This window comes from Delphinapterus leucas, chromosome 14 (genome assembly GCF_059928025.1).
Source record: "Delphinapterus leucas isolate spDelLeu-1000000601 "Yukka" chromosome 14, BTC_Dleu_Yukka2, whole genome shotgun sequence".
NCBI classification, from domain to species: Eukaryota; Metazoa; Chordata; class Mammalia; order Artiodactyla; family Monodontidae; genus Delphinapterus; species Delphinapterus leucas.
Window position 1 is genome coordinate 10,056,170 of NC_143142.1, and position 27,634 is coordinate 10,083,803.

The window sequence follows — 27,634 nt, forward strand, 5'->3', positions numbered from 1 at the left end:
CATTGGGTGGGTTCACAGGCTGAGCAAAGCACTTTGATGTTGTGCTAGTGGTGTCTGGCGTTAGCCTCTGACTGCGAGGTCCTTCTGGGGACCACGGCCATGATGAAGGAACCAGTGGCGTTGGTGGCGGTGGTGGTGATAGTATTGCCAGTGGTGAGAATGACGCCTTTTAATGTCTTGCTTCTTTGCTATTTCTTCTTATGAATTCATTGTATACATTTTTAAAAATAGGTAAGAAAAAAAAGTGGGATCTCATCACTGAGCAACTTCGCCGGTATCTATAGAGCTTTTCCTATGGCTTGATTCTAGGTTCTGGGAATAGAGGGAGAATGAAGGACTCCCTCCCTCCTGGAATTTATAAACAGATGAACAAATGGATCAGACATTTTCAGAAAGCGTTAAGGGCAATGAAGAAAATAAAATAGAGCATGGAAAGTAACTTCTTGGAAGTTTAGCTTAGAAGAGATGGTCATTATTCACATCTTTACGTGTGTGCTTTTTCAAGGTCATTTCCCCTCAGTATCTGCCCTCCTGATTTAACTATAAATCATCCACCTGAAAATGGGATCATGATGTACCTTCTGTATCGTAACCTTTTTTTTTCACTTAATATACTGTGAACATCTTTTGGTTTCATTACTTATTCATCTGCATCTTTATTTTCATGGACGTAGAGCAATTATTCAGACAGGCTGTACCGTACTTACATGACCCTTATGACTGCACACAGGTTGCTTCCAGTGTGTTGAAGGCGTGATGCCTCTGGAATCTGTCCTTGTCCTTCCGTCATCACTGTCACCTCCCTGGCTCAAGCTTGCACTGACCCCGGTGGACACCTGACCCAAGCTGGGTCAATTAGAGCTTTTCCCTGGAATTTGAAAAACCAGAACAGAGGAGAGCAGCCTTGGGAAGGCCAGAAACCATACCGCCATCTGCGTTAAGAGGACGGCGTGCTGCCGGCTAGCATGTGGCTGATGCACGGACGGAAGTAAAGGGGAGGCACAGAGAGAAAGGGCCCCTGGTACCAGATGCATCAAAAGATCCAGATGCATCTTCGTCCATACCATAGCTTGCTGTTTCAATCCTTCACTGTATTCCTTGAGGCAACAAATTTCTCTCTAGTCTAAGCGAGTCTGAGTTCTGTCGCTTGCAACCAACGTGCTGCAATTCTTGGAGCCTCAGCTTTCTCATTGAAAGTGATGATGATAACGCTTTCTTCATAGAATTGTTGTATTTTAAAAAGATATTGCGGGCTTCCCTGGTGGTGCAGTGGTTGAGAGCCCACCTGCCGATGCAGGGGACATGGGTTCGTGCCCCGGTCCGGGAAGATCCCACATGCCACGGAGCGGCTAGGCCCGTGAGCCATGGCCGCTGAGCCTGCGCGTCCGGAGCCTGTGCTCCACAACGGGAGAGGCCACAGCAGTGAGAGGCCCGCGTACCGCAAAAAAAAAAAAAAAAAAAAAAAAAAAAAAGATATTGCATACAAAGTGTTTAAGAGAGCACCTGGCATGTAAGTGCCCAATAATTGTTAACAATGATTATTATTTAAATCAGCACCCATGGTGCCTAGAGGCATTGTGGGTGCTCACTATAAGTCTGTTGAATAAGAAGAGAGTTTGGACTCTCCTTTCCGCTCTGCCCAAGACAGAAGGCTCATTCTTCATGACTTTAGTACCTCTCTGTCTTCTGTCCTTATTCGTCTCAGCCACGCCTCCTTCTCTGATGACAACCTGAGTTCTGAAGGCCCCTCACCATTTTCAGTCAGTTCTCACTGAAGCATCTCCCACCGTGGGGGCCTGAGACAGACGGCTTTATTCCATACTCCAAACACAGCCTCACCTCACTCCATTTCCATTTGGCTCCAGCTGGTAGACACCCAGTACACAGCTCCAAGGCTTAATTGCTTTCTGCTTGTATGTTGCCAAACACTAAAACCTTGTTGTTGGAGTTAAGTGTTTTGGGAAACGGGCTGTACTGTTTCCCCAACCGAGGCTTTGAAAAGTTGGAACTGCTGAATGAGCCGCCAGATCCAGCCTTGGTCTCCGATTGGCGCACCTGTACTTGCCAGGGAGGACGTATCGAAACACTCACTGTGAGCTCTGTGAATGGACTTGGAAGATGCCCTGCTCCTGCAGTGACATGACTGGCACATAGTAGGCTCTCAATTGTTACCATAATATAAACATATTATGAATTATTCAAGACGCTAACAGTATAGTAGCAGCAAACACTTAAATCAGGGTCACACTGTGCGCGTGTTTTAAGCTGTCTGTGCACTAACTCAATGGTTCGCAAACTCTGCTGCACGTTAGAATCACCTGGGTAATTTTTAAAAGCCCTGATGCTCAGGCCATACCTTGCACGAGTGAAATCAGAATCTCTGGGCAGCAAGAGTTTTAAAAACTCTCCAGGTAATTCAAATGTGCAGTCAAGGGTGAGAATCAGTGAACGAACTCATTAAATCCTCACAGCAAGTTTATGAAGCGAGTACTGCTACTACCCACACTGTCTTATTGAGGACACTGAAGCACAACAGACAGGGTAAGTGACTTGCCCGAGGTCACACAGCTGACAAGTGTCAGAGTCAGGTTTGGAACCAGGCTATCTGGTCCCAGAGTCCATGCTTTTAATCCTACAACAATACAACTACAACACTACACGACATCCTACAGCAGAAGCCTGAGTTTCTCCCCCTTATCCTCTGTCCCCATCCCACTGCCCGGGGATCTCATCCTCTCCTGATTTCTCCTGGGTGTTTCCAAAGGCTCCTCCTTGGTCTTCTCACCTTCAGTCTCAAGCCCTCTACTCCAATAGGATCATAATGCCTGCCACATGTGTAATTCTGAGTTTCCTATGGGTTACATTAAAAAAGTAAAACAAAAAATGGATAAACAAGGTCCTACAGTATAGCACAGGGAACTATATCAAATCTCCTGAGATAAACCATAATGGAAAAGAATATTTTAAAAAAGATTGTAGGACTTCCCTGGTGGTCCAGTGGGTAAGACTCCGCGCTCCCAATGCAGGGGACCCAGGCTCGATTCCTGGTCAGAGAACTAGATCCCACATGCATGCCGCTACTAAGAGTTTGCATGCCGCAACTAAAGATCTCACATGCAGCAATTAAAAAGATCCTGCATGCCGCAACGAAGATCTTGTGTGTTGCAACTAAGACTGGCGCAGCCTAGATAAATATTTTTTTTTAATGTATTCAATATATATAACTGAGTCACGTTGCTGTATGGCAGAGACTAGCACATTGTAAATCAACTTTACTTCAATAAAAAAAGAAAAAGTAAAACGAAAGATGAAGTTAATCTTAATATTTTATTTAACCTAATATATCCCAGATATTATCCTTCTGACAGGTAATCAACATTAAAAAATATTAATGAGATATTCTACATTTCTTTTTTCATACTAAATGTTCAAAGTCCTGAGTATATTTTCAGTTATAGCACAGCTCAATTTGCACCAGCCTCATATCATGTGCTCAGTACCCACAAGCAAGTAATGGCTACCATATTGGACAAGGCAGCTAAGGGCGTAGAGCTTAAAAGTGCTCATCTCAAGAAAAAAGTAACTGTGTGAGGTGATGATGGATGACATCTAGACTTACTGTGGTATATCAAATCATTACGTTGTATACGTAAAACTAATACAACGTTATATGTCAACTGTATCTCAAAAGACAATTAAAAATAGAAAAAAAGAAGCGGTATCGTAGTTTACTGGAAGGCTGAGGATGAGAAACGATGATGCCTTGATGAACCCTTTCATACTGTGGAACTCTCCTCTCCTCTTGGGTTTCCTGGCTTGACTGACACCAGACCCATAGAGCCATTCTCAGTACAGACTGAGTGAAGGTTCCAGGGTCAAGCCACATCTAAATTACTAGTAATGCTTAAAATAGACTTTAGTTAAGATAACTCTAAGTTCCGATATTTTCTTCTCCCTAATGGATCATCTAGTGCACGGCCACCCCTTCCAGCCCCTCACCCCACACTTTGGAGACCACGGAGCTGGGGACTTCACTTATCCAGCATCTCCTGTCACATACGGGAGGGTTGGCTCTGACCACAACCCCTTCCTTACGTGTATTTATGCTCTTTTAAAGCTAAATTGGCACTTTCACATCTGCTGCAAAGCTGAGTGATAAAACATCTGTGTTCCTAGTCTGCCCTTTGTGTCTTGATTGGTGCCGTGGGGTTTAACTCAGGATTTTCCCTTAGCTTTACCTGCACGACGTATCTGATGTTAGTCTCTCCCACTACTGTCCCACCAGCCCTGTGAGAGAAAGAGTCCCTCTTCAGGGCTGTCTAGAATTTGGCCACACTCATACACGGACCCCTTTTCTCCTTTTTAATTAGGAATCCTTTTGTTGCCGGTGAAGGAGACCAAACTGAATGTGGCGGAAGCAGGCTTTATCCCCATGACTCAAAAGTTCAAAGGTCTGGCTAGATCCAGGTGCTCCCATGGTGTAACTAAGATTTGGTATCTCTCTCACTGCATTCCTCAGCTTTATCTTCCTCTCTTTATTGGCAGTGTCCGTGTAGTGGCTTCCACAAGCTGTGGCTTATTTTGTCCTTATTGTCAATAATTCCAGCAGAAAGCCCCTTTTTCTCACCAGTTCCAACACAAGTTCAGGGGGTGACTTTTATTGGATTACTTTACATGTCCATCCCTCTGTTCCATTCCGGCCCATGGTCCAAATCTGTCCTGTAGTCTACTTTAGTGTGACCTCCAACCTCAGAAGGTTTTTACATTTTTAAAGGGCCACGTACATAAGAATATGCAACAGATATGTACTATCTGCTCCTTTACAGAAAAAGCTTCTCCAGGGTGCATGGGGTTTTAGAAACTCTCATGATAACCACTCAGGTGGCTCAGTCAGAGCAGCGGAACAGAGGACCACCTGGCATGGGCTTGGCATATAGTAGGTGCTCAATTATGATTCTGATGAAAAGGCTCACAGCAAAATATTTCTCCCTGAGAAATATTTTTTGAGCTTGGGAGCTGGGAGGTGATGTATTGCCTCCTTCTGGTCCCTAATCTATTTTAGTGGTAAAAGAGCTTCCTTTGTTTGAATAAATACTCCTTGCCCAAGCTGTTAACACTTTGCTTTCTTCTTGGCAGGTTTTATTTTGCTGGAGAGCATGATGGAAGCATAATACTAACATATACCACTAGATGGAGCTACAGCTCTTGAGCAATAGGCTTTCCCAGAAAGTGGCAAGCAGGAGGGTGGAGTAAGTCTTGTAATTCCAGCATCTCCCCTGCCCAAGACAGACAGACACGTTCTCCACTTGGCTCTGCCATTTGCTGCCCATGTGACTGTTGGCAAATGACTGTAAGTGTCGGCATCCTTACTTGTAAAATGGGGATTATAACAATGCCCACAACAGAGGGATGCTGTGATCATCAAGTAAGATGCAAACCGTAGAAGGCAGAGTAAATGTAAGTTAATGAGACGCCAGGAGGCCCCATCATTAGAGCTATTCCTGGGACATGATTCCAAAAGCCAGATAACTTTCATGACGTTCTTGTCGCATACGGTCAGGGCTGGGGCGTTAGAGGGCAGCAGCAGAAGGGAGGGAATTCAGAGTCAGCAGGACATGAGTACAGAACACCTTTTGGAGGCTCCATTTCGTCATCTGTAAAGCAGGTGAGCCCTGCCTTGCAAGACCACGAAGATGAAATAACACATGGCAAGCATTCTGCACAGCGTCTGGAGCAAAGCAGTCCCTCGGTCAATGCTAGGTTGTGAGTGGGCTGCTTGAAGCTTTTTGTGACCCTCAAGGGTCCTCAAGACCCACCCTCTCCTCTCCTCTTCTAGCCTCTCCACCCACTTCTTGCTTTAACAATCATGGCCCATAGGATGTTGGTGTCATGTTTCTACCCCTAGTGCTACCCTGTCTCCTGAGTTTTAAGTCCCCCAACTCGACTGTCCCACAAGCATCTCCCACTCAATATGCTCAAAACAGAACTCCTTACCTTCTCGTTCTGAACCTTCTTTTCTTCCTCTCCTCCTGGTACATTAAAGGCATCATCCTCCACCCAGTGCTCTGAGCTGAAAAACCGGACATGATTCCTGACATTCCTGTCTTCTGTCCACTTGTACCACGCCACACCAACTTCTGCTGATTCCACCGTTTAAACACCCTTCTAATATCTCCCCCCAACCACTGCCACCCACGGTCGCTGCCGTAGCCTTATCTCAGTGCCCTTCTCCCTGCCTCGTCCTCACACAGGCGTCTTTTTTTTTCTGAATGCAAATCTGATTATTCCCCTGCTGAAAATCCTTCCATGGTGCCCCATAGCCTAGAAGGCATCTAAAAATCTGGCTTCCACCTCCCTCCCCAGACTCCCTCTCTTCCCAACCCCTGCTCTGCGCTACCAACCTGACCTTACAGTCCAACCAGACGCGTGTTATTCTGGCTCCTCAGATGACATTAAGCTTCTTTTTGCCTCTAGGCCTTTGCCCTCCTCCTTTCTTCTCTGCTCCCCCTCACCCCAATTCTTACTGAATACAGAGAAGTTTAGGATCTCTTAACTTTGCAGACTCCTGACAGACTGCATCTCACCTCTATACCCTAATGGCTGTCACAGAGTCACACTAAACAAAGGGTACCAGTGTGGATGTCATGCAGTCCCTCTGCCCTCCCCATCAGCCTTTGTTGACTCCATGTAAACTGTCTGTCTCCATGTAAACTCTCGAGATCAGGAGCCTTGTCTGTTTTGGTCACTGCTCTGCCCTCAGAACCCAGAACCTGGTTGATGCATGTTGCGCTCTTGATAAATATTCATTGAATGAATGAGTAAATAACTGAATAGGTGAACGGATGAGTGAGATGTTTCTTAGACAGAAGAATGGTTCCAGTTCAACTCTCTTCCTTTCCACCCCTTCTGGATCATGGAGAGATGCTAGGCTCCAGCCTATATGAGTGTCCTGATAATCGGGGCATAACCGCAAATCAAGTCCAGTTGTTTCACTGGTAATTCAGCTTGGCCATCAGTGACAGAGTTAAAATGACTACAGGTCCTATAGCTTAGTGAGGATGTAGGGAGCAGAAGATCAAGATGAGAAAAGAGGTTAAATGGCAATGAGCCTACACACATTCGGCGATGACAGGAAGCTAAGCCTCCTTGTACAATCAAAACCAGCACAAGATATTACACGGACTCTTAAGAACGAGATTTTCTGGCACACTATTTGCCTTGTTGGGAAATGCCCCATCCATCCACCCATCCACCCACCCACCCACCTCTATCCAGGACAGTATATACAAAGCTGAGAAATACACTCTAGCTCCAATGGTGTGAAATGGGGATAACATCAGTACCTACTTAACCAAGTATTTGTGAGATTTAAATGATATTATTAGGCAATAATATCACCCAGCGCTGGGCCTGTTGTATAACAAAAACTCCATAAATGATAACTGTATGTTATTATCAGGATCTGAACACCACGCCCAAATTCCACAGCTCCAACTTTTTCCCAGCTGAACATCAAACATTCAACTTAATTTTATTATCTAGAATTTGAGAAGGAGAAATAGAGTGAAGGATTCTGGAGAGGGAGCAGGTAGAGTCAGGCTAGGCCAGTGAGGGACGGAGGCTGGGAGACTGAGGCTGGGGTGCGAGGCAGGAGGGAGTTCCCACCTGGGAGGAGCTCCCTCTAGAATGCTGGCAGGGTCATCTGGTCTCCAGATGACCCTACTAGGTCATAACGAGTATCCATGAGAGTAGGCAGGAAACAGGAACACAGTGTAGACAGCCCTCCTCCACTGGGATCGCTGGTCAACCCAGGCCCACTACGTCTGGGCACTGTGGGGCCGGATGGGGACGTTGATTCGGTCCTGCAGCCAGCTGATATAATCCTCTTGAGGCATATGGATGATGTGTTCTCGCACAAACTGAGGGGCAGACACAGTGACAGCCTCAGATTTGGTCTGAAAGCTTGACTCCATGCCCCCTCCCTCCCCAACAAGATCCTGGAAGATTTGTGATTGAGCCTGTGGCCCCAGGATACTTCCAACCCTTCAGGCATTCAGAATGCTTGGAGCATCACGCTGGGGATGGTCCTCTCAAGAAAAGGGTCTCTTTGCAGCTTCCCGGTTCAGCAGGCTAATGTTAAGTCCCTCATTGTCACCACTGACCCCAAGAAATTTGGGGAGAGCAGGAAAACCCAGTTGTCTGCATCTTTCTTTCTTTTCTCCTCCTGAATATCTTTTAAAAAAGTCATTTGACCCTAAACTTTTTTGGGTTCATAGGCCCCCTTCGAGAATTGAGGACAACTATGGGCTTGCTTCCAGGAAAGGGTTAAGACACAAAACATAGAGCTTCATGTAGATTCCAGGTTGAGAGACTCCCACATCCAGGTTAACAGAAGTTCTGTGATGTTCTCACTGGGAGAAGAGCATGCTAACTTTTATTAGCTAGGGCCACGAACTCAGCTCAGCACAAGGGGAGCATCCAGGCCCCCTCCCCTCTTACCCACTCAGTGATTGCCTTTTCCACGGCCTCCACAATTGGCAGGGGGAATGCAGACCCCATAATTGGACAGATGCCCTAGACTTAGTTTTGGAGTAGCCTGCCAGAGCCTCTCCCGAAAGAGCTTCCCAGGATGTGGGAAGTAGAGTCTGGGCGGATGAACTTGCCCACAGAGTCATCCTCCCTCCCCCACTCCTGACCTTGCACCCATATACACAGCCCAGGTCAGCCTGTGGAAGGGCCAACCTCTCATGAAAACACCGAGAGGACTGAGAATATTACCACTTGAGTCACTTCTTCACCTTGAGGCACTGAAAGCCCTATTAAAATGGACACGTGCCATCAGATAAAACTTAGGAAGTGACTCCACTGACACCTGTTAATACCTTAGTGTGGGCCATCCCCGTCCCCCATCTGCTGACCCCTTTTGATGCCCTAAGGGAACTAGGAACTTCTAGGGTGGGTAGGGAAGGTAAGCCACTACTGCAAACCCTTCAGTGGCTCCTCAGCACCCTCCAGATAAAGACCTAAACCCTTAACTTGACCATCAGAGATCTGCACAGACTGACCTCTTCAGTCCCCTTGGAACTGTGCATCTTCCTGTTCTCTTCCTCCCAAACCCACTGACTGCCGCTGAACAGGTCAAGTTTTGTCCTGTTTTGGGGCCTTTGCACCAGCTGTTCCCTCTTCCAGGCCTGCTCTTCCCCTTCTCTTCACGGCGCTGCCTTTACATTGTTCAGATCTCAGCTTTAAAGTCATCTTCCCCAGTGGCTCTAGTTACGATGAGCCTCCTCTACATTTACCTTACATCAGGGCTCCTCAAACTTTATTGTCCATACAAGTCACCCGGCATCTCATTTAAATGTAGATCCTGAGCTGATGACATACGCTTTGGAGCCTGAGATTCTGCATTCCTAATGAGTACCCACGTGAGGTCCATGGGCCACAATTTTAAGTTGCCAGATTTAGAGCGCCCCTTTTCATGATCGCCAGTTATTGTATTCACATGTCCATTTATTTATGTCTCCCCAAAACCTCCAAGTTTCCAGGGGCACCGTTTACACAGAATATAACGTCCCCTGGAGTTGAACAACCAAGGTCACGTGACAACACCTCTCCTATCAGATGATGAGTTCCATGAAGGCCTTTATGTCTTTTTAAAACTTTAAAAACTTAAACAGTGACTGGATGTTGAGAGAGGAATAAATGAGTGTGCCGGAGGCACTGTGAGGGGGAAGGAAGGGGTCAGTACCTCGACAGCCACCGCGATGTCCGGAGAGCACAGCTCCCAGACCCTCATGTCCTGCAGCACCTTCAAGAGAGCATGCGGCCTGATCCTCAGGTCCAGATTTTCCCCAAACTTCTGCAGTTTCGCCAGGATCTTTTTGGCAGGGCGGAAATTCTTCAGATCCTCAGGGAGTTTGGACAGCAGGTCAAAGTACCTTCAGTTCCAAGAGGAGAGGGTCAGTTAGGAAACTGCTGGGAGATGGGTCTGGGCACCACAGGGACCCCATCTCCACTATCTCTATCACTCATGTGGTGTCTCCAAGGCAGCATCCGTCTTTATCTGGGGGACTTTCCTCCCCCCCCCGCTCAATGTAAAGTGCCCACAGATCAGGCAAGTCTTTACTTTTATGGATAGTAAAAGCTGGACCATGATTTGCATCGCATTAAAAAAATTAAGGGCATGCTTTAAAGTGATGCATTTATGATTTCTCTACCAAGCAGACAATGTGAAAAGTTAGAAGAAAGGAAGAACGCTGGTATTCTGAAGCTTCTCTTTTTTTTTGAAGGTTTTATTTATTTATTTTTTTTAACCTCTTTATTGGAGTATAATTGCTTTACAATGGTGTGTCAGTTTCTGCTTTATAACAAAGTGAATCAGATATACATATACATATATCCCCATATCTCCTCCCTCTTGCGTCTCCCTCCCACTCTCCCTATCCCACCCCTCTAGGTGGTCACAAAGCACCGAGCTGATCTGCCTGTGCTATGCGGCTGTGAAGCTTCTCTTTTGAGAGTTAATCAAGCCAGGGAGGACACAGACACATCTGTGGGATACCTTCCAGGATGCAAGAGGCTCTCACACACAAGGTGCTGCTGCTGCTGCGGGTGTGTGTGTGTGTGTGTGTGTGTGTGTGTGTGTGTGTGTGTGTATTTTCCATGTCCCTGATAACGAGTAAGCAGGAGTCACAGCTTCGTGTATTCCAAGAATCTCTATTAATATGATGACAGCGTGTGAAGGTAGTCTGGGAATCCATCCTTGAGATGGTGGGAACGAGGTAGGTTCTAACCTGGGGGTTCAGGTGCGGGTGATGGCAGCAGTGGTACCTCATGAAAAAAAAGGTTTCTTTCCCTGATCGCAGAAAAAGTTGAAGAACTTGATCCTCCATCATACATTCCGGCTGCCCATATTGCTTTCTATCTGTGATATATGTTTAGATATTTATTCATATCTCTTTGTAAGCTCCCGCTCTGCATTATTAACATTTTCTGAAGGGATTCTGGGTACGTTTTTAGGCTTTCCCATCTTACTCGTAGATCTTGATTTACTCAGCCTGACAGGATGGAGCTTTGGGAAATCAGACTCCACTTTTTTATTGCTGCTAAGCATAGAGACAGGTCAGATAGAGGTTTAAACCCTAACATCTCCTCGTTTGTAAAGTGCGGGGTTAATATGTACCCTTCGGGAGTTTTGTGGGGAATAAAATAGATAATTTATGAAAATTGCTTAGGAGCCTGTCTGCCATCCAGTAACCACTCAGTTCCCACTGCTTTCTGTTGTACTTACTATCACCCCTGCGCTGGCGCACAGGGGTCCTGGGATATGCCTGTCTGGCTTTGTATCTTTAAGAGTTAAATTATTTGGAGAAATATAGTTCTCCCCCCATAGACCTCAGAATCTGTAGAATTTTCAGATTGGTTTGCCTCTTCTACCTCTCTTATAGGAGATACCTTGGATAGGATTTGCAAGCTGAATCAAACAAGGTAAATATGGAGAACACAGCTGGGTAGATTATCTGCAGTTCAGGAACTGAGGGGTTCTTGCCTGGTTGTACTCTGGATATAGCCTGGTTTGGGGGGGGGGTGGTACTGGTGGCCAAGGACAGTTCTGGAGTGATGCCTCTCTGTGTCTTGAAGGATAATGGGATCAAATGTAATTTTGTAACACCACTGCCGCCTTCACCCACTTCAGGGACTGTCTTATCTGGCTCTCAGGATCTTTACCAGTGGTGTGCAATTTCTTCTGCATCTCCTTTTACCATGGAGATGTGGTGTCTCATTTTTGCTACATCCTTTTGGAAATTTGAGACAAGGTCCAAAGAACGGAACTTCTGGAGACCTCTTTCTTCTTGGCGCCTGCATCACAGGTTGCATGAGAAAGAGGAAGAAGAATCAGATACTCTTCTCCTTTAACCATCCTAGCTGCCCTTCGAGATCTGAGTTAAACACCTCTTCCTTCTTGCCATCCTTCTTAACCCTCTCAGCCACTCTGATATACAAGCTGGCTTTGGGCACAAGAGCATACAGCTCTTTCCGAGGTCCTGAAATGCTCAAGTCTCGCTAAATCCAGTCACTTTTTAATCAGCCCTCATTCTCTCCCTACTTTTGATTGTATTTACTCGGCTCTCTCGTCTGTAAAATGAAGGATAATAACGATTCCTAGATCCCAGTGGTGAGGAGGAAATGGCAACGTGTGTACAGTGCTGTGCTTGGTGCCAGACACACAGTAGGTGTTTAACTCATGTTGGTTCCTCTCTTCCCCATTCCCTTTATCATTTGGTGTATATGTCCTATCTCTCCACAGAGACTATATTACAAATATAACCACGTCCTCACCTATATATTATGAATTTCAATGGCTTTCCATTGACTCAGAGTAAAGTCCTCTGAGTGACTTACCCTCCAAGGCGCTGGATTATTCAGCCCCTACGACATCGTCCAGCTTTATCTCTATCCTTTCCATCCCTTTCCTCCCAGCATTTTACGGTTTGGCTCATGAACAGGCTCTGAGATAAAGTTCAGCCTCCACAGCTGGGTTAGGAAGGCCTTTTATGATCTGGCCTCTGTCTGCCTCTCTGCTTACCTTGTAAACAACCTAAGCCCCAGCACACCCGACTACTGGCAGTTTATGGCCCACTGTGCCCCTTCTTGCCTCTGGGACTTTGCTGTTGCTTTTCCCCGGAACTCTCTTCCCTCCTACTGTTCCTGTGTGACGGTTTAGGTTTGAATTCCACCTTTACTATTAATACTTAACCACTGCGTGGCCGTCGACAAGAGACATCTTTGAGCCCACTTTTCTCATCTGTAAAATGGGTCTAATAATAGCACAGGACTGTTGTGAGGCCCGAGTAATAAAAACAAAGCTCTTACACCCATGTCTGGTACATAGGAAGTGTCCCGGAAATATCACCTGTTTTTATTAAGCTGAAAATATTGTTTCCTCCAGGAAGACCTTTCTGATTTCCCTTGGACCTTTCTGTGTTCCCTTAGCCCCCTCCTTATTCCCATGCTGGCCCTCATCACCCTGTGTGGTAATCGCCTCTTTATTTGTCTGTCTCCCTCACTAGACTGGGAGCTCCCAGAAGGAAGGGGCAAGTCAACTTTGGACCTGTGGCCCAGAGCAGCTGGTCCCTCCACGCTGAGAGGATGAGAGGGCAAAGGGTCATCATGAAACCTTCGCTGAATGGATGAGTTCATTGGAGTAAAAATAGTCACCGTAGTCAAGGGGTCAGGTGGGAAGGGAGGCAATGACCGGCTTGTTAGAATAGAAAAGAAGAGCTTCTAATTGTCTCCTGCTGCTTGGAAAGTCAAGTTCCAAGTCTCAGTCATGACATTTATGGCTGTGCATGATGCAGAGCTCACCTACTACTTCTCCCTCCTCTTCAAATGTTCTACATCCCTTCCTACCTTGGGAGTTTTATGTACTTTTCCTGCTGCCTGGAATGTCTTTCCACCTTCTCACCATATCACCAGCTCCTCTCCATGTGTCAGGGCTCAGCCTTAACATCATCTCCTTAGAGAGGTCTTCCTGGATTATCCAACCTGCATTAGGAGGACCCCATGGTTTCTCTCTCTCTCCGAGAACCCTGTTCTCTTACAGTATAGCAATGATCATAATTTGTACCTATAAATTTATCAATTCAGTTATTTTGTCTCCGCCCATGTTTTCCAGGAGACTACAGGCTCCCTGAGGGCAGGGAACAGGTCCTTCTTGTTCCCTGTTATAACCTCAACTCCTAGCATCTGGTGGGTACAGAGTAAGTGCCAGATGAATGTCCTTTGAGTGAATGGATATATGTGTGCCCTTACTTCATGAGGATTTCCATCTTGTCCTGCAGACAGAGGCCAGCCTCCTGGGCCACACTGTTAAACTTGGCCCTCATGGCGTTACACACCCCACCCTTGCAGTGGATGATGTCACGGTTGGTGCGGCTGTGGACACAGATGAGAAGGGCTTGGGGGATGGAGCCCAAGGGACAGGCCCACGGGGCTGGCCTCCCCGGGCCCCAAGGTGCTCTGCAATAACACCCACCCAGGTTCTCCACCCTCACTGGAGCCTCCTTCAGCACTCCCCTGGAGGTAGGAAAGATAGACCTTCCCAAAAACATCAGGCTGGTGGGTCAGGCCTTATTAAACGAGCCCACAGAGAGACATCTGGTCTCTTCAGCCCAGCAAGTGTTAAGGACGGTGTGATGGAACTGAGAGATTCAGGTTCAAACTCCCGTACCACCACTTTTTAGCCGTGTGGCCTCTGGCGAGACATTTCACCTGGCCAGATTTCAGTCTGTTCCTCTGTAGAATGGGACACCACCGCTGGCTCATAGGATTGCTTTTGAAGAATAAGCAAGATAATGAATACAGAATGCTTTGCCCAGCGCCAAGCATGAAGGAAGAACTTGCTGCTGTTGTCTGTCTGGTTGCTCAGCATCCTGGCCGTGAGCCCCTTGCCCTGGGAGTCCTTTGTCCTTCAGGTGTGTCTATGGCTTCAGGGAGTCTGGTGTGCACCGGGTTATTTCTACACCCCTGGGAAGGTGGAGAGTTGCCACAGTCCCTCTTACCTGGCATCGCCCACTGCGCAGCTGGCCTACCTTTTAGACTTCTTCTGGAGCACCTGGGAGTGGCTGTCTCCACTTGTACTGCTGGATCTGTCACTGAAACACAAAGGTTGGTTTCAAGTTGCCTGGAGCCTTATATTTCCAGAAAGGGTGACTTTAGGGCCCCCATGACACCTGCTGGCCACCAGGATTCAGGTGAGGGCGGTGGTTCTAATCGAGGCATCAGAAATAGAACACGATGTGCATTTCCCCCGCGTCTTGGCCTTTACTCCTACCGGGTGCACTGCCTGGACAGTCCTCGTTTCTTCTCTACCTGCTCAGATCCCGCCCTGTCTCACGGCCTAGAGCAAGCTCTGCCTGCTCTGACGCTCCAAGTCCAGCTGCGGCCTCTTGCCTCTGCATATTGTTGGGAGGACATACTGTCTGGATCCCAGCTTCATCTGGAGGAGATCGGTCTCTCTCTCCATCTGGAGGACAGGCTCATTTCGGACCCTCCCACCATCCTCCTCTCTGCACTTGTCAGCACTTACCCTGGGGCTGAGTGCAGACCTGCTGAGGCGGGGAGTGGGGTGGGGGTGGGGGTGAATCCCTTAAGCAGCTGCCCCCTCCTGTGACTCCGCCTGGCTAGGGTCCCTAGATGGGGGTGAAGGTCTTTGCCCGCGCCCATCCCCCATACATTCTTCCAGGTCCTCCTTCAGTGACCTGGGCCTGCAGCATCTTCTCTCACACGCTGCCTCCCTTTGTTTCTCTAAACATTTGAGAAACTGACTTGACTGCTTTATCTGTGTGACTCTAGAGGGTAAGACTGCTTTTCTTATCCCTATGATGTGTGGCTAACCCTTCCCTTCCAGCCCTGTGGCAGGCGGGGCTTCTTCAGGCCATTTCCCAGACCACCCCCCATAGGAAAGGGCCCGGCCTTTGCTGCTTTTCCCAGAGGCTCATTGGACTAGACCTAGAGACCTTAGTTCTGGCAGGTGATGGAGCAAGCCCTATCCCACCTTGCTGGGAAGCACAGCCCTAGTAGTAATACCCAGAAGGCCATGTGTTTGGATTCCACCCAGCTGCCCCACCCTCTGCTGCTGAATTGTCTGGGGGAGCAGGCTGGCTTTGACCTTCCTCCTGTAGACGGCTCTCTTCTAGGGCTCATAGTGTGACTTGGCGGGGAGGCAGGAGAGGAAGGAAGCAGTGTTATTAGCTGTGATAAACAAACAAGCAAACAACAACAAAAGACCCTTCTGCCTGTCTCAGTCTCCCCTCTCCTTGGCCCTCCTTGAGTTTCAGCCATACTGGTCTTTGCTCAGTGCCTCTAAGCTTCCTCCTGCCTCAGACCCTTTGCACATGCTATTCCCTCTGCTCAGAACACTATTCCTACTATTCCTTCTAGGGCAGGGACCGTAGGCTCTACAGGGGGAAGGGCATCGGAATCACCTGGAGAGATGGCTCAGAATGAGAATGCAGATCCCAGATCCCAGCCTTCCCAGACACAGGCTAGCTAATTCTTCTTTTTTCCTTCAGGTCTCAGCTTAAATGTCAAACTCAGCCTTGGTTAGAACCCTGGTGCTCAACGTTCACCAAATCCTCCATAATCCTCCTTCAGAATGCTTTCCACAGTCATGATTATACAGCTACCTCTGTGGTGTTATTTGATAAATGCATGACTCTCCCATTAGAACAGCAGTTCTCAACCATGGGCAGGATGCAAGGGGTCCATGAACGCAGATGGAAAAAAACAGCTTTTACCTCTTCACCCAGCCTTTCACAGAAATGGAAATCACCACTTTTACACATCACGTTAAAATTGTGGGAGAGATTTTGAAAAATCATTTACACTTGACACTAAAATTACAGTAGTTATTAGACCCGCTGCTAAGTCTTACTGCATAAGGTATTGCTAAAGAAGCTCACAGACGACTATATATCTCACGTTTGGTTGTAATATTGTAATCGATATTACTACAGATTTCTTTGTAAACCTTTGTCATTTATAGTCTGCATTTGAAAGCATTTTTTCTGAAAGGAGTCTGTAAGCTTCCTCGGATGGTCAAAGAATCTATGACACAAAAGGAGTTATGACCCCAGACGAGACAGTGGGATCCACCCACGTGGTCAGACTGCTCCTGTCTTGTTTGCTGCTGAATCTCTAAAGAGCTGAGCACAGTTCCTGGCATATAGCGGGGACTGAGGAATATTCTATAGATGAATAAATGAATTGAGGGCAGACCTTTACCTCCCCCATTACAAGTCACCCAAGTAAAAAGGGAAGAGGTAGTTCTGTAACATACCCTCCCCACTTCATCCCTCCACTACCAGAAGATTGTAACTTCATGGTATACGATTATTGGGGAGAAACGGCTGAATACTCACCCCCAAGACCTGGGAGTTAAGGAACTTATTTCCAGGGAATAAGGAAGAAGATCTCCCTCCCTGCCCTACTTTCCACAGTCTGGTGAGGGGCATCTCTGCAACGCCACCCATAACTGTGCGGTGCCTCCTGACCCACCTGCTAGGGCCCCAGGCCTTCCTACCTTGATTTGCGGGTGGTCTGCATGTCTTTATAGGCAGAATCACTCTTGTTTTGTCTGCGCATTGAGAAGATACTGCAAAGCAAGATGAGTCACTTAATAAGGCGCTGAACAAATGATGCTCCCCAAGGCACTAGGTATCTGTGGGAGAATGGAGAGTTCTCCTTCTCGAGCAGGGATCCTAGGCTCTACAGGAGGGCACGGATCACCCGGAAAAACGGTTCAGAATGAGAACGCAGATTCCTGAGCCACACTCCCAGAGATCTGGATACATCAGGCCTGGAGTGGGACCCCAGAAGCTGCATTTAAAACCACACACACAGACTTCCGATGCAGGTGTGCAGGGAGCATACTTTGAAAACCTTAGCATTTCCTGGCACACCATGCAATAATGCCTGCTTGAAGTGCCTGTTAAAAAATGCGGTTTCCTCTAAGGATTCTGATTCAGTGGGTCTGGGATGAAGACCAGAAATTTGTGGTTTTCACAAGCGTCCCAGCTGATTCCGTTCTTCAGGGACATTTGTAAAATACTGCTAGAGGATCTTAAGAAAAGGTCATCTTCCTAGGTGATGTTATGGTCTGAATGTTTATGGCCCCCCAGATTCATCCCAAGAGGATGCTGTTAGGAGGTGGTGGCCTTTAGGAGGTGATTAGATCATGAGGGTGGAACCCTGATGACTGGAATTGAAGCCCTTATAAAACAGACCCTTGAGAACTAGCTTGTTCTTTCTACACGTGAGGACACAGTGAGAAGGCAGCCATCTATGAGGAAGAGGGTCCCTGCCGGACGCTGATCTGCTGACACCTCGATCTCGGACTTTCCATCCTCCAGAAACTGTGCGAAATAAATGTCTCTTGTTTACAAGCCACTCAGTCATGAGATTTTTATTACACCAGCCCAAATGCCCTATGACAGGTGACCAGAGCGCGGTCTGGTCCTTGAGGCTGAGGGCTGGGAGAGAAGGCTTTCAGGGGTTCCTAAAACCCCCAGAATTCTACATCAGTCTTGATGGGAGCAGACCTGCTGTCTAAAGTGAAATAGGAATCTACATTTTTAAAGTGCGGAGGGCAAAAGCAAATCTGCAGCTTCCCCTAACTGTCTCTGGGCAGCTCCACAGAGAAGCCTTCAATATTTGCTGCCTTATTAGCAAGGGATTAGGGAGATTTTTCTCCCGGAGGAATTGAAGAGGATGGGAAATTTCAACAGGTTCTTGCACTGTAACCATGGTTATTTTATCATTAAAGTGAATGCAGAGGCCACGTGATGAGTTCTGTGAGAACCAGGTTCTTGTGTGGTTTTGTCTTTGAGGACCTGAAGCAGGTCACTCCCGGCCATCCTTCTCCATCTGTGAGATGGGACCATGGTACTGGGTACTGGTTGATCAACCTGTCTCAGCGAGTGGCTGCAGAGGTTCCATAGGAGGCTGTATGTGAAACAAAAGTAACAACCACCACCACCACTGTCACCAATTTTTGTTTGCTTACAGTATGCCAGGCACACGCTAATAGGTTAAATGCATTATCTCACTAAATGCTTCAAATGACTGTGATGTAGACATTTAAAAACACTTTACTAGGAAATTATCATTTAATTCTCATTACAGCCCTTTGGGATAGGTTGTTAATGAGCCTCATTTTACAGAATTGGAATCAGGCTCAGAGAGGTGAAGCAACTTGCTCAACAGCACACAGCAACTGAATCACGGAAATGGAGATTGACCCTAGTCTACTTGGTACCACCGCCAGTGCTTTGATGAAACACAATCTCATTTTACAGATAAGAAAGCTGAGGTTTAGAGAAAGGCTGAGGGACTTGTTCAAAGGCACTAGGTCTTGAACCTACGTCGGTCTGACTCCAAAGCCAGTATTTCATGGCGTGAGTTCTTGCAAAGGAAGGAGCCTCTTGGAGCTGATGCTTCATCACTGTCATCTGATAAATCAGGCGCAGCGACCGGGCCCTTAAGGGCCAACATTGTCTCTGAGAGCCTTCAACGCCACCCTCCAGAGCCCCGATGTGAGTTGAGGCAGCAGCAGCCAATTCATCATTAACAAGCAGAGGCGGGTGTGATGCACGTGAACGCGCTCGGTGAACCGTACTTATGCTAATAACAATAACCAGTAAGTCATAGCCGGCATCCCAGGAGGCTGAAGGCGATGATGAACCTCTCCAGTGCCTCATTTTTTCTCAGGAAGTCATCTGCTTGCTCTGAGGGATCCACACTCGGAAAGGGAACTTCAGCTCTAGCCTGCGTGCTCTCTGAGGCTTTTAGAGGCCAGAGGTCCAGTGGACAGGGCTTTCCGCCAGAAGGAGGACACCTCAGGTTCAAGTCTGACTCTCTGGGCCAATTACATTGGTTGCCGGCTTGAAACTTCAAAGGGTTCTTTTTGTTCCTAGGATAGAAATCAGAATCCTAGAGGTGGCTTCCAAGGTCCCCAGACAGACTTATATCCCTGCCCATCCCATCTGGGAAGCATTTCAGTTCCTTGAAGGTGCTACACTCCCTTTGGACCATGTTTGCACATGTGCCGTCTGCAGTATTCACTCCCCGTGCTGGCTCTCCCGGCGACCCCCCAGCGACTCTGGCCGGTGAGCTCCTTCTCATGCTTCATCCAAAATCTCAGCTTAAAGTTTCTTCTTTGGAGGGAACTTCTCTCATCCCCATCCCGGACTAGATCAGATGCCCCTATTATGTCCTCTCACAGGTCTGAGCTTTTCTTTCATAACACTTCCTGCAATAATTAGTACGGTCCATCCATATTCACAAATATTCACTAAAAGAATGAATGAATAAACCTCTGGGTTCCTGGGAAGCAGTGCAGCGGAGTGGATAAGAGAACAGTTTTTGGAATACGAAAGATTTGGATTCGAGATGTGGCCTTACCATTCGTTAGCCTCTCTGAACCTCATTTCCTTATTTGTAAAATGAAGACAACAGTACCTACCTTGTAGGGTTGTTGGAAGAACTCAGGGAGGTGATACACATGAGCAAAGTACACGGTTCAGCGCTTGTCACAGAGGAAATGCTCAACCGTTGGGAACTGCTGTCCTTTATGTTATCACTATGATGCTGACATCCTTTATTTGCCCAGGTGTCAAAAGAACATACCTGGCCGCTTGTTTTTGCATCCCATTTGCCATTGTGACTGTTCTCTGAGCATCTTCCCGAACCATCTCCAGGAGCTTCTGCAGATCTGATGGGAACACAAGAGGTCACTGTCTGCAGGGTGCTCGTGAGACAGGACTGCGCAGGTCACGGCCCAGCCCCGAGGCCGATATCGCCTCTGCTCTGGCGTACTGGGGAGCCGGAGAAGGATCTGACCGGGGTCTAGAAGTCTGCAGGTTGTAAACGTGACTCGTCTGCTTCCAACCAGTGACTGGCCATCTCCTTTGGGACGACAGCTAAATTCCTCCCCGTGGCCTGTGAGGCCTTGAGGGTCTTGGCTTCTTTCTATTTCCTGTTTCATCTCATTCCTCCTGGCCGCAGCCCCCCTCCACCCTGCCCTTAAACACTCTTCTGTAGCCTGAGATAACTGTTTCCAATTCCAAGAAGAAATCAACTTGCCCGAGAAAACCCTCTCTGATCCCAAAGACCTGAAGTTCCAAACTGGTGATCCGCAGGCCGACTCTAGCTCGTAAATGTGTTTGATTTGATTTGATGTAGATGCTCAAACTTTTCATAACTGGAAGTTTTCACATTACAAACCTGGGCCTCCAGTTTCCCTGGAAAAGACTCTGAGGTGGGGCTCATCCCGTACTGATGGGGCCCTTTAGAACTTCCAGTGCATTCTCCAGCTCCCCATGCCCCCCCCCCACTCCTCACTGCATTAGTTGACTTGTATATTCATACTTCACATTGTTGCTTTTTACACAATGTAGAGATATTTCTTTGTGCCTGACTATTATGGGTTGACTTGTGTCCTCCCAAAAGATAATGTTCAAGCCCTAATCCTCAGTACCTCAGAATGTGAATTATTCATATTCTTATTTAGAAATAGGGTGGCTACAGGTATAACGAAGATGAGGTCATACTGGAGTAGGATGGGCCCTCAATCCAATATGACTGGTGTCCTTGTAATAAGGCGGGAGAGACACAAAGGGAGAAGATGGCCATGTGATGACAGAGGCAGAGACTGGACTGCTGATATGTCTACAAGCCCAAATGCCAAGGCTTACCAGCAACTACCACAAGCTAGAAGAGGCAGGGAAGGGTTCTCCCATACAGATTTCAGAAGAAGCATAGCCCTGCTGACGCCTTCATCTGGAGTCTAACCTCTAGCACTGTGAGACAATAAATTCCTATTGCTTTAAGCCAGGAAATGTACTTTGTTAAGGCAGCCCTGGGAATCTAATACATTGACACTCTTAAAAGTTGGAAAATAATATATATTTGGAGTAAGCTAGGTGCTTCAAGAAAAGTGGGAGAGTGGGAGCCCTAAGTGTTTTGTACAAATACAGATGGGCAAGCAGTTGGCACCCTGCTTGTCATACAGGCGTCTCTGTCGATATTTGCTAAATAAATAAGCAAACGACTAAGGAGGAAAAAAAAGTAGGAAGGGGTTTGGGAGACTATGAGCTAGATTTGGAATATCAATGAAGGAAGACAGGGCCAACATGGACACTTTTCACTCTTTAGTAGGCGCCTGTAGTCAGCTCGAGGTCAAGTCTCAAAAGCCGTACCTGCAAGGGTGAAGGCGGTGCTTCCCAGGGCCGTTTGTGTCCAACCTTGTTTGTGAATGCAAGTCACTGGGTGCTAGGGAAAGGGTGCTCCCGTCAGTGACCTGGGAGCCATCTAGGCTGTGACAAACGTCAGCATTTAGCCACTTTCCACTCCCCCTTCCTCCTTCTCAAGTACTGATAGTATATCTTCCCAGTAACTGGTGGGCATGATTCCATCTGACCTGGATCTGATCTTCATTTTTGTCTTGTCACGCCCACCTTCCCTACTGCCACGCATCCCAGAATCCTTGGGGTGTGTCCAGAAGCCTATTGATGAGGGAGCTCTGGCTGCTTCCTCCACTTTCTTCCCTTCTCTTGGGGACCCAGCAGCACCATCTGACCACTCCCCCGCTCCTGCCCCTACCTGGAAGCAAACCAGCCTAGTGTGTGGATACCAGCAAATGAGCCCAGTGACCTGGCACACTGGGCAGCTCTCCTAGAGAGTCCCCTATAAGGCTCCATATGCCATTTAATGCACCAAAGGTTTCTTTCTGCTTGCCAATAATGCCTCTGGGCAGGAACGGTGCCCACCAACATCAAGCTCCACCCGTCACATAACTGAGGTTGGATATGTATGAACTAGAACAAAGCCTTGGGACTGTGAGGCCCATGTCTACCCACCAAGGCCCATGTCTACCCACCAAGGCCCATGTCTACTCTCCAAGGAAGGAGAGATTTCTTTGGAAAAGGTGCAGGTGCCACAGAATAGAGTCTCCCTGAGGAAGACAGTCTTGTGATGGATGTCCACACTCAGAGGAACCTGCTTAGTTCTCAGTCCCCAGGGCTATGGGGATGCCATTGCCCAATGCTCAGAGATAACAGCATCCTCTGTTTCAGTGCCGAATCACACCCCTAAAGGAAAATTCTAACTCCCTTCCTCCATTGTCCATCCCCGGCCTGTCTAAGAATCCCCCTCGAGAGCAACTATACCCATTTCTTCCTCTCTGTTGGGGGAAAAGAGAGGAAGTCCTTTTGTTGTATGGGGTTGTTTCGGTGGCAGAGTGGGGGGGGGAACAGTAGAAGGCACAGGACCCCTCTTTTTGAGTTACTATTTAAGTGAGTTTCTCCTCTAACGGTTCCAAGACTGGAAGATTCAAGACTGGCAGAAGGAATGGTCTGGGCTTTGGTTCCTCCGGAATCCCTTGGCCATTGATCTGGGAAGGGACCATTCCACAGAGAGGCCACGGCCTGCTGTCCCCAGCGATCTGTGTCCACAAAGACTTCATTATGCAGCCAGCCCTGGAAATTAAACCTTGGTCAGATGGCGTGTCTCTTAGAATAGGATTCATGAATTCAGAATCAGTTGGAGGAGGTTTTAGAAGGCAATGAAAGTCTGGGAAATTAATCTACTTTTGTGAAGGCTCTGACAAATGCAATGGAGGTTAAGGTATAAATAGAGAAAAAGGGTGAAGAGACTGAGGGAGAAGGACTTTCTCTCCTGGGTGTTGGTCTCTGGTGGGAATGCATCTCCCAGCCATTGCTGTGCACCTACCGTGTGCCAGGTAGAAGGTGAGTAAGACGCTGTTCCACGCCTGAAGGGAGCTCACACTCCTTTCTCCTTTCTTCAGTAACAGAAATATATGTATGCATATGTACTTTTGTGTGTGTGTGTGTGTGTGTGTGTATACTTTTGTGTGTGTGTGTGTGTGTGTGAGGGAAGCATTTATTAGCCCAATTTCCCAACATGCTTTGTAGCTAGGTGTGCCCCTGTGACTAAATTCTGGGCCATGAGATTTTAGGAGAAATACTGGATGAAGCTTCTGAGAAGACTGCTTAAAACTCAGCTGGAAGTGAGCACTTCCCTACTTCACCTACTTCCTTCTGCTTCCCTCGTAGGATGTGACTCTGATGACTGGCATTCCAGCAGCCATTTTGGGCCATGAAGTGATCCGTGGTGGAGAAGAAAGACAGAAGGAAGTAGGATCCCTGATGATCTTCTGGAACCACCCTATCTCTAATCTGTAAGAAAAATTAGTTTTTATCTTTTTTAAGCTACTTTTTTCAGGTCTCTGTACCTAGCCAAAAGAAGTTCCTACCTGATACAGTGAGATGTAGTTGTAACTTAAAATTAAGTACTTAATACAAGCAAATACAAAATACTAAGAGAATTGAGAGAAGGAGAGTCAGAGAAAACTTTACAGAGGAGGGAATATTTGAGCTGGGTCTTAAAGGTTGAATAGGAGTCCATTCGACTGAAGGGTTGGAGGTGAAAGGGCACCACAGGCAGAGGAGGGCATGAAAGAAGATGCATTGTTTAGGAGGAGAGAGTTTTTTTAGTGAGGCTGGAGCACCTGGTATAAGGTGTGACATGGCAAGAGCAGAGCCCATTATAGGCAGCCTGGGACAAGATCAGATGCAGTGTCTTAGAGGCAATGGGCGGGGGGGTGTCACTGAAAGATATTAAGCTGGGAAGCACTACGTTAAGTTTTTAATTTAGAAAGTTCCTTCTGGTTCAACACGGACAAGAATCTGCAGGCAAGGGGGGGTAAGACAGAAGCAGGGAGGTTAATTACGAGGCTGCTACTGTCATCTAGATGAGAGGTGATGAAAACTGGACCAGGGCTCCCCAGCCTAGGTGCCTACCGGGAGCAGATACCACAGGTGAGTGACAAGAGCTAGTGTGAGAAAAATCAGGCTGCTCTCTTGGTCCTTCATTTCCCACTTTTTCTAGAGACTTGGGTAAAGCAAAGAAATTAAGTGTGACATGAGAGCCAGACTGCCTGGTTTCAAACTCTGGCTTCATCACTTATTGGATGTGTGCCTTTGGGCACATAATTTAACCTCTCTGTGCCCCAATTTCTTCATCTGCAAAATAGGCGAAAAAAGCTGTTGTGAGGATTAAATGAATATGTATATCCGTGTATATTCACACACACACACGCACTCACATATACAGTGTCTGACACATAAAAGTCCTCTTAGGTTTAGTTATTGTATCATCACCATTATCATTCTAAGACAAACAGGAGGGCAAAGGAGATGATAAATGGGCAAGCACTTGGTCAACTGGGAGCAATGTAATGATTGGGAGTAACAGGGAGTGGTGGGGACTGTGGAAAACTAGAGAGCACATGCCCCACCTAAGAAGGGCAGCTCCAGTTGACTGCTGTCAGGCAGGGTTGCAGGCTCACTGTTGCCACAAAGAATAACTTTTTTTAAATCAGAATTTTGATGTCCAATCTCTCAATCTTAAGAAGTCACTCCTACTTTTTTTTTTTTTAAACAAAGCCTTGTGTGGTAAACAAAACACAGTGTGCAGGAACCAGCCCATGTGCCCCAATTTTCTACCTCTAAACTAAGACAAAAGCAATAGGAATGAAGAGGGTAGGGTTCAAAAGAGCTTTGGGAGATGGCACTGGTTGGGGCAGGCAACTGGTTAGACTGAGAGTAGGAGTAGGGTGGCCGTTAGGGAAGGGTCTGTGGTGTCTCAGGTGCCTGGAGAGAGGGCATTATTCTCCCCTCCCCTCACTGCCAAGTCTCTTCCCCCTCTGGTCCCTCCTTCCTTCAGCTCTCAGGTTGCCACTGGGAGAACCATACATGAACTCTGGGACTGAGGCACTTCTTGAAGCTGGGGACTCTTCTCTGCTTATCTTACTTGAGAGCAAGGTTTTCAGAGTTAAGAGACATAGCGTGGACACAACATTAATAACCACACACAGACCTTTGAAAAGAAAACCAGGTCTTGTTACTCCTACACTTGCAACCTTCCAGAGCCTTCCTCTTGCACTTGGAATAATTCTGAAGTCCTTACCTTGCTCTACAAAGGCCGCGCATGCTCTCACCCCTGCATCCCTTCCCAGCTTCATGTCTTCAGAAACTCAAATGTCAGGGCTGAGAGAGGCTTCCCTTGACCACCCTGTCTAACCTAGCTCCATTCCCACCAATAGTCTCTCTCTAGCCTGAATCTTGTTTTATTATCTTCCAATCATGTATTATCTGCAATTGGCTTGCTATTTATGGCTTTCTTGTTTATGTCTGCTTTTTCCTTGTAAAATATAAGCTTGGGGAGGGCAGGTACTGTCATCCCCGGTTCCAGGAACACAGTAGCTGCTCAATAAATACATTTGGAATGAAAGAAGGTTCAAGAAATCCAGAAGAGTCATACATCTGATGATGGTTTATCTCAGTTCCTCTCCATCTGCGATAACACTTCCGTTCAGCAAACAGCTTTTCAGGGCTTAGAACTTTTCTTGGTCTCCTGTTAACAAGGGGGATGGTGGAAAATTTTCTCATTGGCCATCATTACTGTGAGTCCTGACCACTTACTGAACTTTTGCACTTTTGCCCATTTCTGGCTTTGATAATCGGGGCCCTAATCAGGCTTTCTGGTTTACCTTGACCTTTTTTTTCAACCTCCTTGTATCTGTACTAAACCTGGTCCAGCTTTGGTTGCTATGGGCATTCTAGATTGTGTGAAAGAACACTGACTGAGCAGGCAGGCCTCAGCTTAGGTGGCACTGAGGGGACAAAGCATGTGGGGATATGGCAGAGAAGGTGTTTCACGTGCCAGAGTCAGTAGTTCTGCAGTGAGCCTTCCTCTTTCATGCCCCTTTCTCTTTCTTCCTTCTGCCTTCTCCATCTTTCTGCATAAATCCTTTCTTTTCCTGTCTCCTTTTACTATACAAGCTCAAACCAGAAAGTCCTGAAAATGAATTTTTTTACACGACTTATGGAACCCAGTCACAATTCTACCTGGTGGAGGTCCACAGGGTCCCCCTAAAAGAGTGTGCAAAAACATGTATGTGTGTGTGCTTGAATTTTTTTCCTAAAGAGAGGCCCATAGTTTCCAACAGATTTTCTAAAGAACCTGTGTCCCCCAAACTGTGAACCATTGAAAAGGCTTGTTTCAGAGTGGGGGGCTCACAGAGTGATCCAACTTCCCTATATAAAATGTCCAGAAAAGTCAAACTTCCAGAGACAGAAAGTAGACTTGTGGCGGGAAAGGGGAGGGACTGCCAGTGGACGTGAGGTTTTCTTTGGGGTTGATTGAAATGTTCTAAAATTAGATGGTGCTGTTGGTTATACAACTCTACAAATTTACAAAAAATCGTTGACGCGTACACTTAAAACAAGTGAATTTTATGGTATGCAAATTATACCTCAATAAAGCTTTTAAAAAAAATGTAGGCACCGAATTTCAAAAACATAGTATGAAAAAATGTAAAATATCTTATCAATACTTTTTTATATGATCACATGTCGAAATGACCATATCTTATAAATTGGGCTAAGTAAAATATACTATTAAAATTTTTAAAAAGAGCAGTTGATGACCATGGGCTGTCTCCCAAGAAGAAATGGTTCAGAGTAACCCAAGTTAGAGTATATTTCTGATCTCCACTGAGGGAAAGCAAAGGGGTCCATGGAGACTGAACAGGGCTAGGGGACCCGTGTGTCTCCTTTACCTGAGTGGGGCGAAGGTAGAGCACACGGGGCTCTTGATATCTGGCTTCAGGTCAGAGTCAGGGCAGACTCGTCAGATCTAAGGAAGGACTTACTGACATGGAGAGGTTCTTCTTCAGGCTTGGCCGAAGACGATTCGCTGTCCTCAACGTCCTTGCTGCCTGTCGCCTGGGTGATCACACTCTGGGGCTCATCTGAGCCCGGGTTCACGGAGACCATGCTGCTCTGGGGGGATGACCCTCCACTTGTCCGAGACAGACTGAGGGTGGAGCCTCGCCGGCTTGGTTTGCGGCTGGTGACGCGTGCTACAGGAACCTTGAATCTCTTGGTCTGAAGGAAAGAGAAAATAAAGAGGGATTTTAGAAAGGAAGGAAGGAAGGGAAGAACGGAGGAAAAGAGGAACGGAGGGAGGAAAGTAGGAAAGAAAAAAAGCG

General features: G+C 47.0%; 1 protein-coding gene across 1 annotated transcript; it reads right to left on the bottom strand.

The window, feature by feature from the left end:
• Positions 1–7,817: 7,817 nt before the first annotated feature.
• LOC111186863 (coiled-coil domain-containing protein 60) lies at positions 7,818–27,419 on the bottom strand. The gene is made up of 6 exons (XM_089895381.1): positions 27,296–27,419; positions 20,188–20,272; positions 14,592–14,654; positions 13,813–13,935; positions 9,749–9,938; positions 7,818–7,919 (listed from the first exon to the last, which is right to left on the bottom strand). The coding sequence occupies exons 1-6, from the start codon at positions 27,417–27,419 to the stop codon at positions 7,818–7,820; spliced, it is 687 nt and encodes a 228-aa protein (XP_089751507.1).
• Between the last annotated feature and the right edge of the window lie 215 nt (positions 27,420–27,634).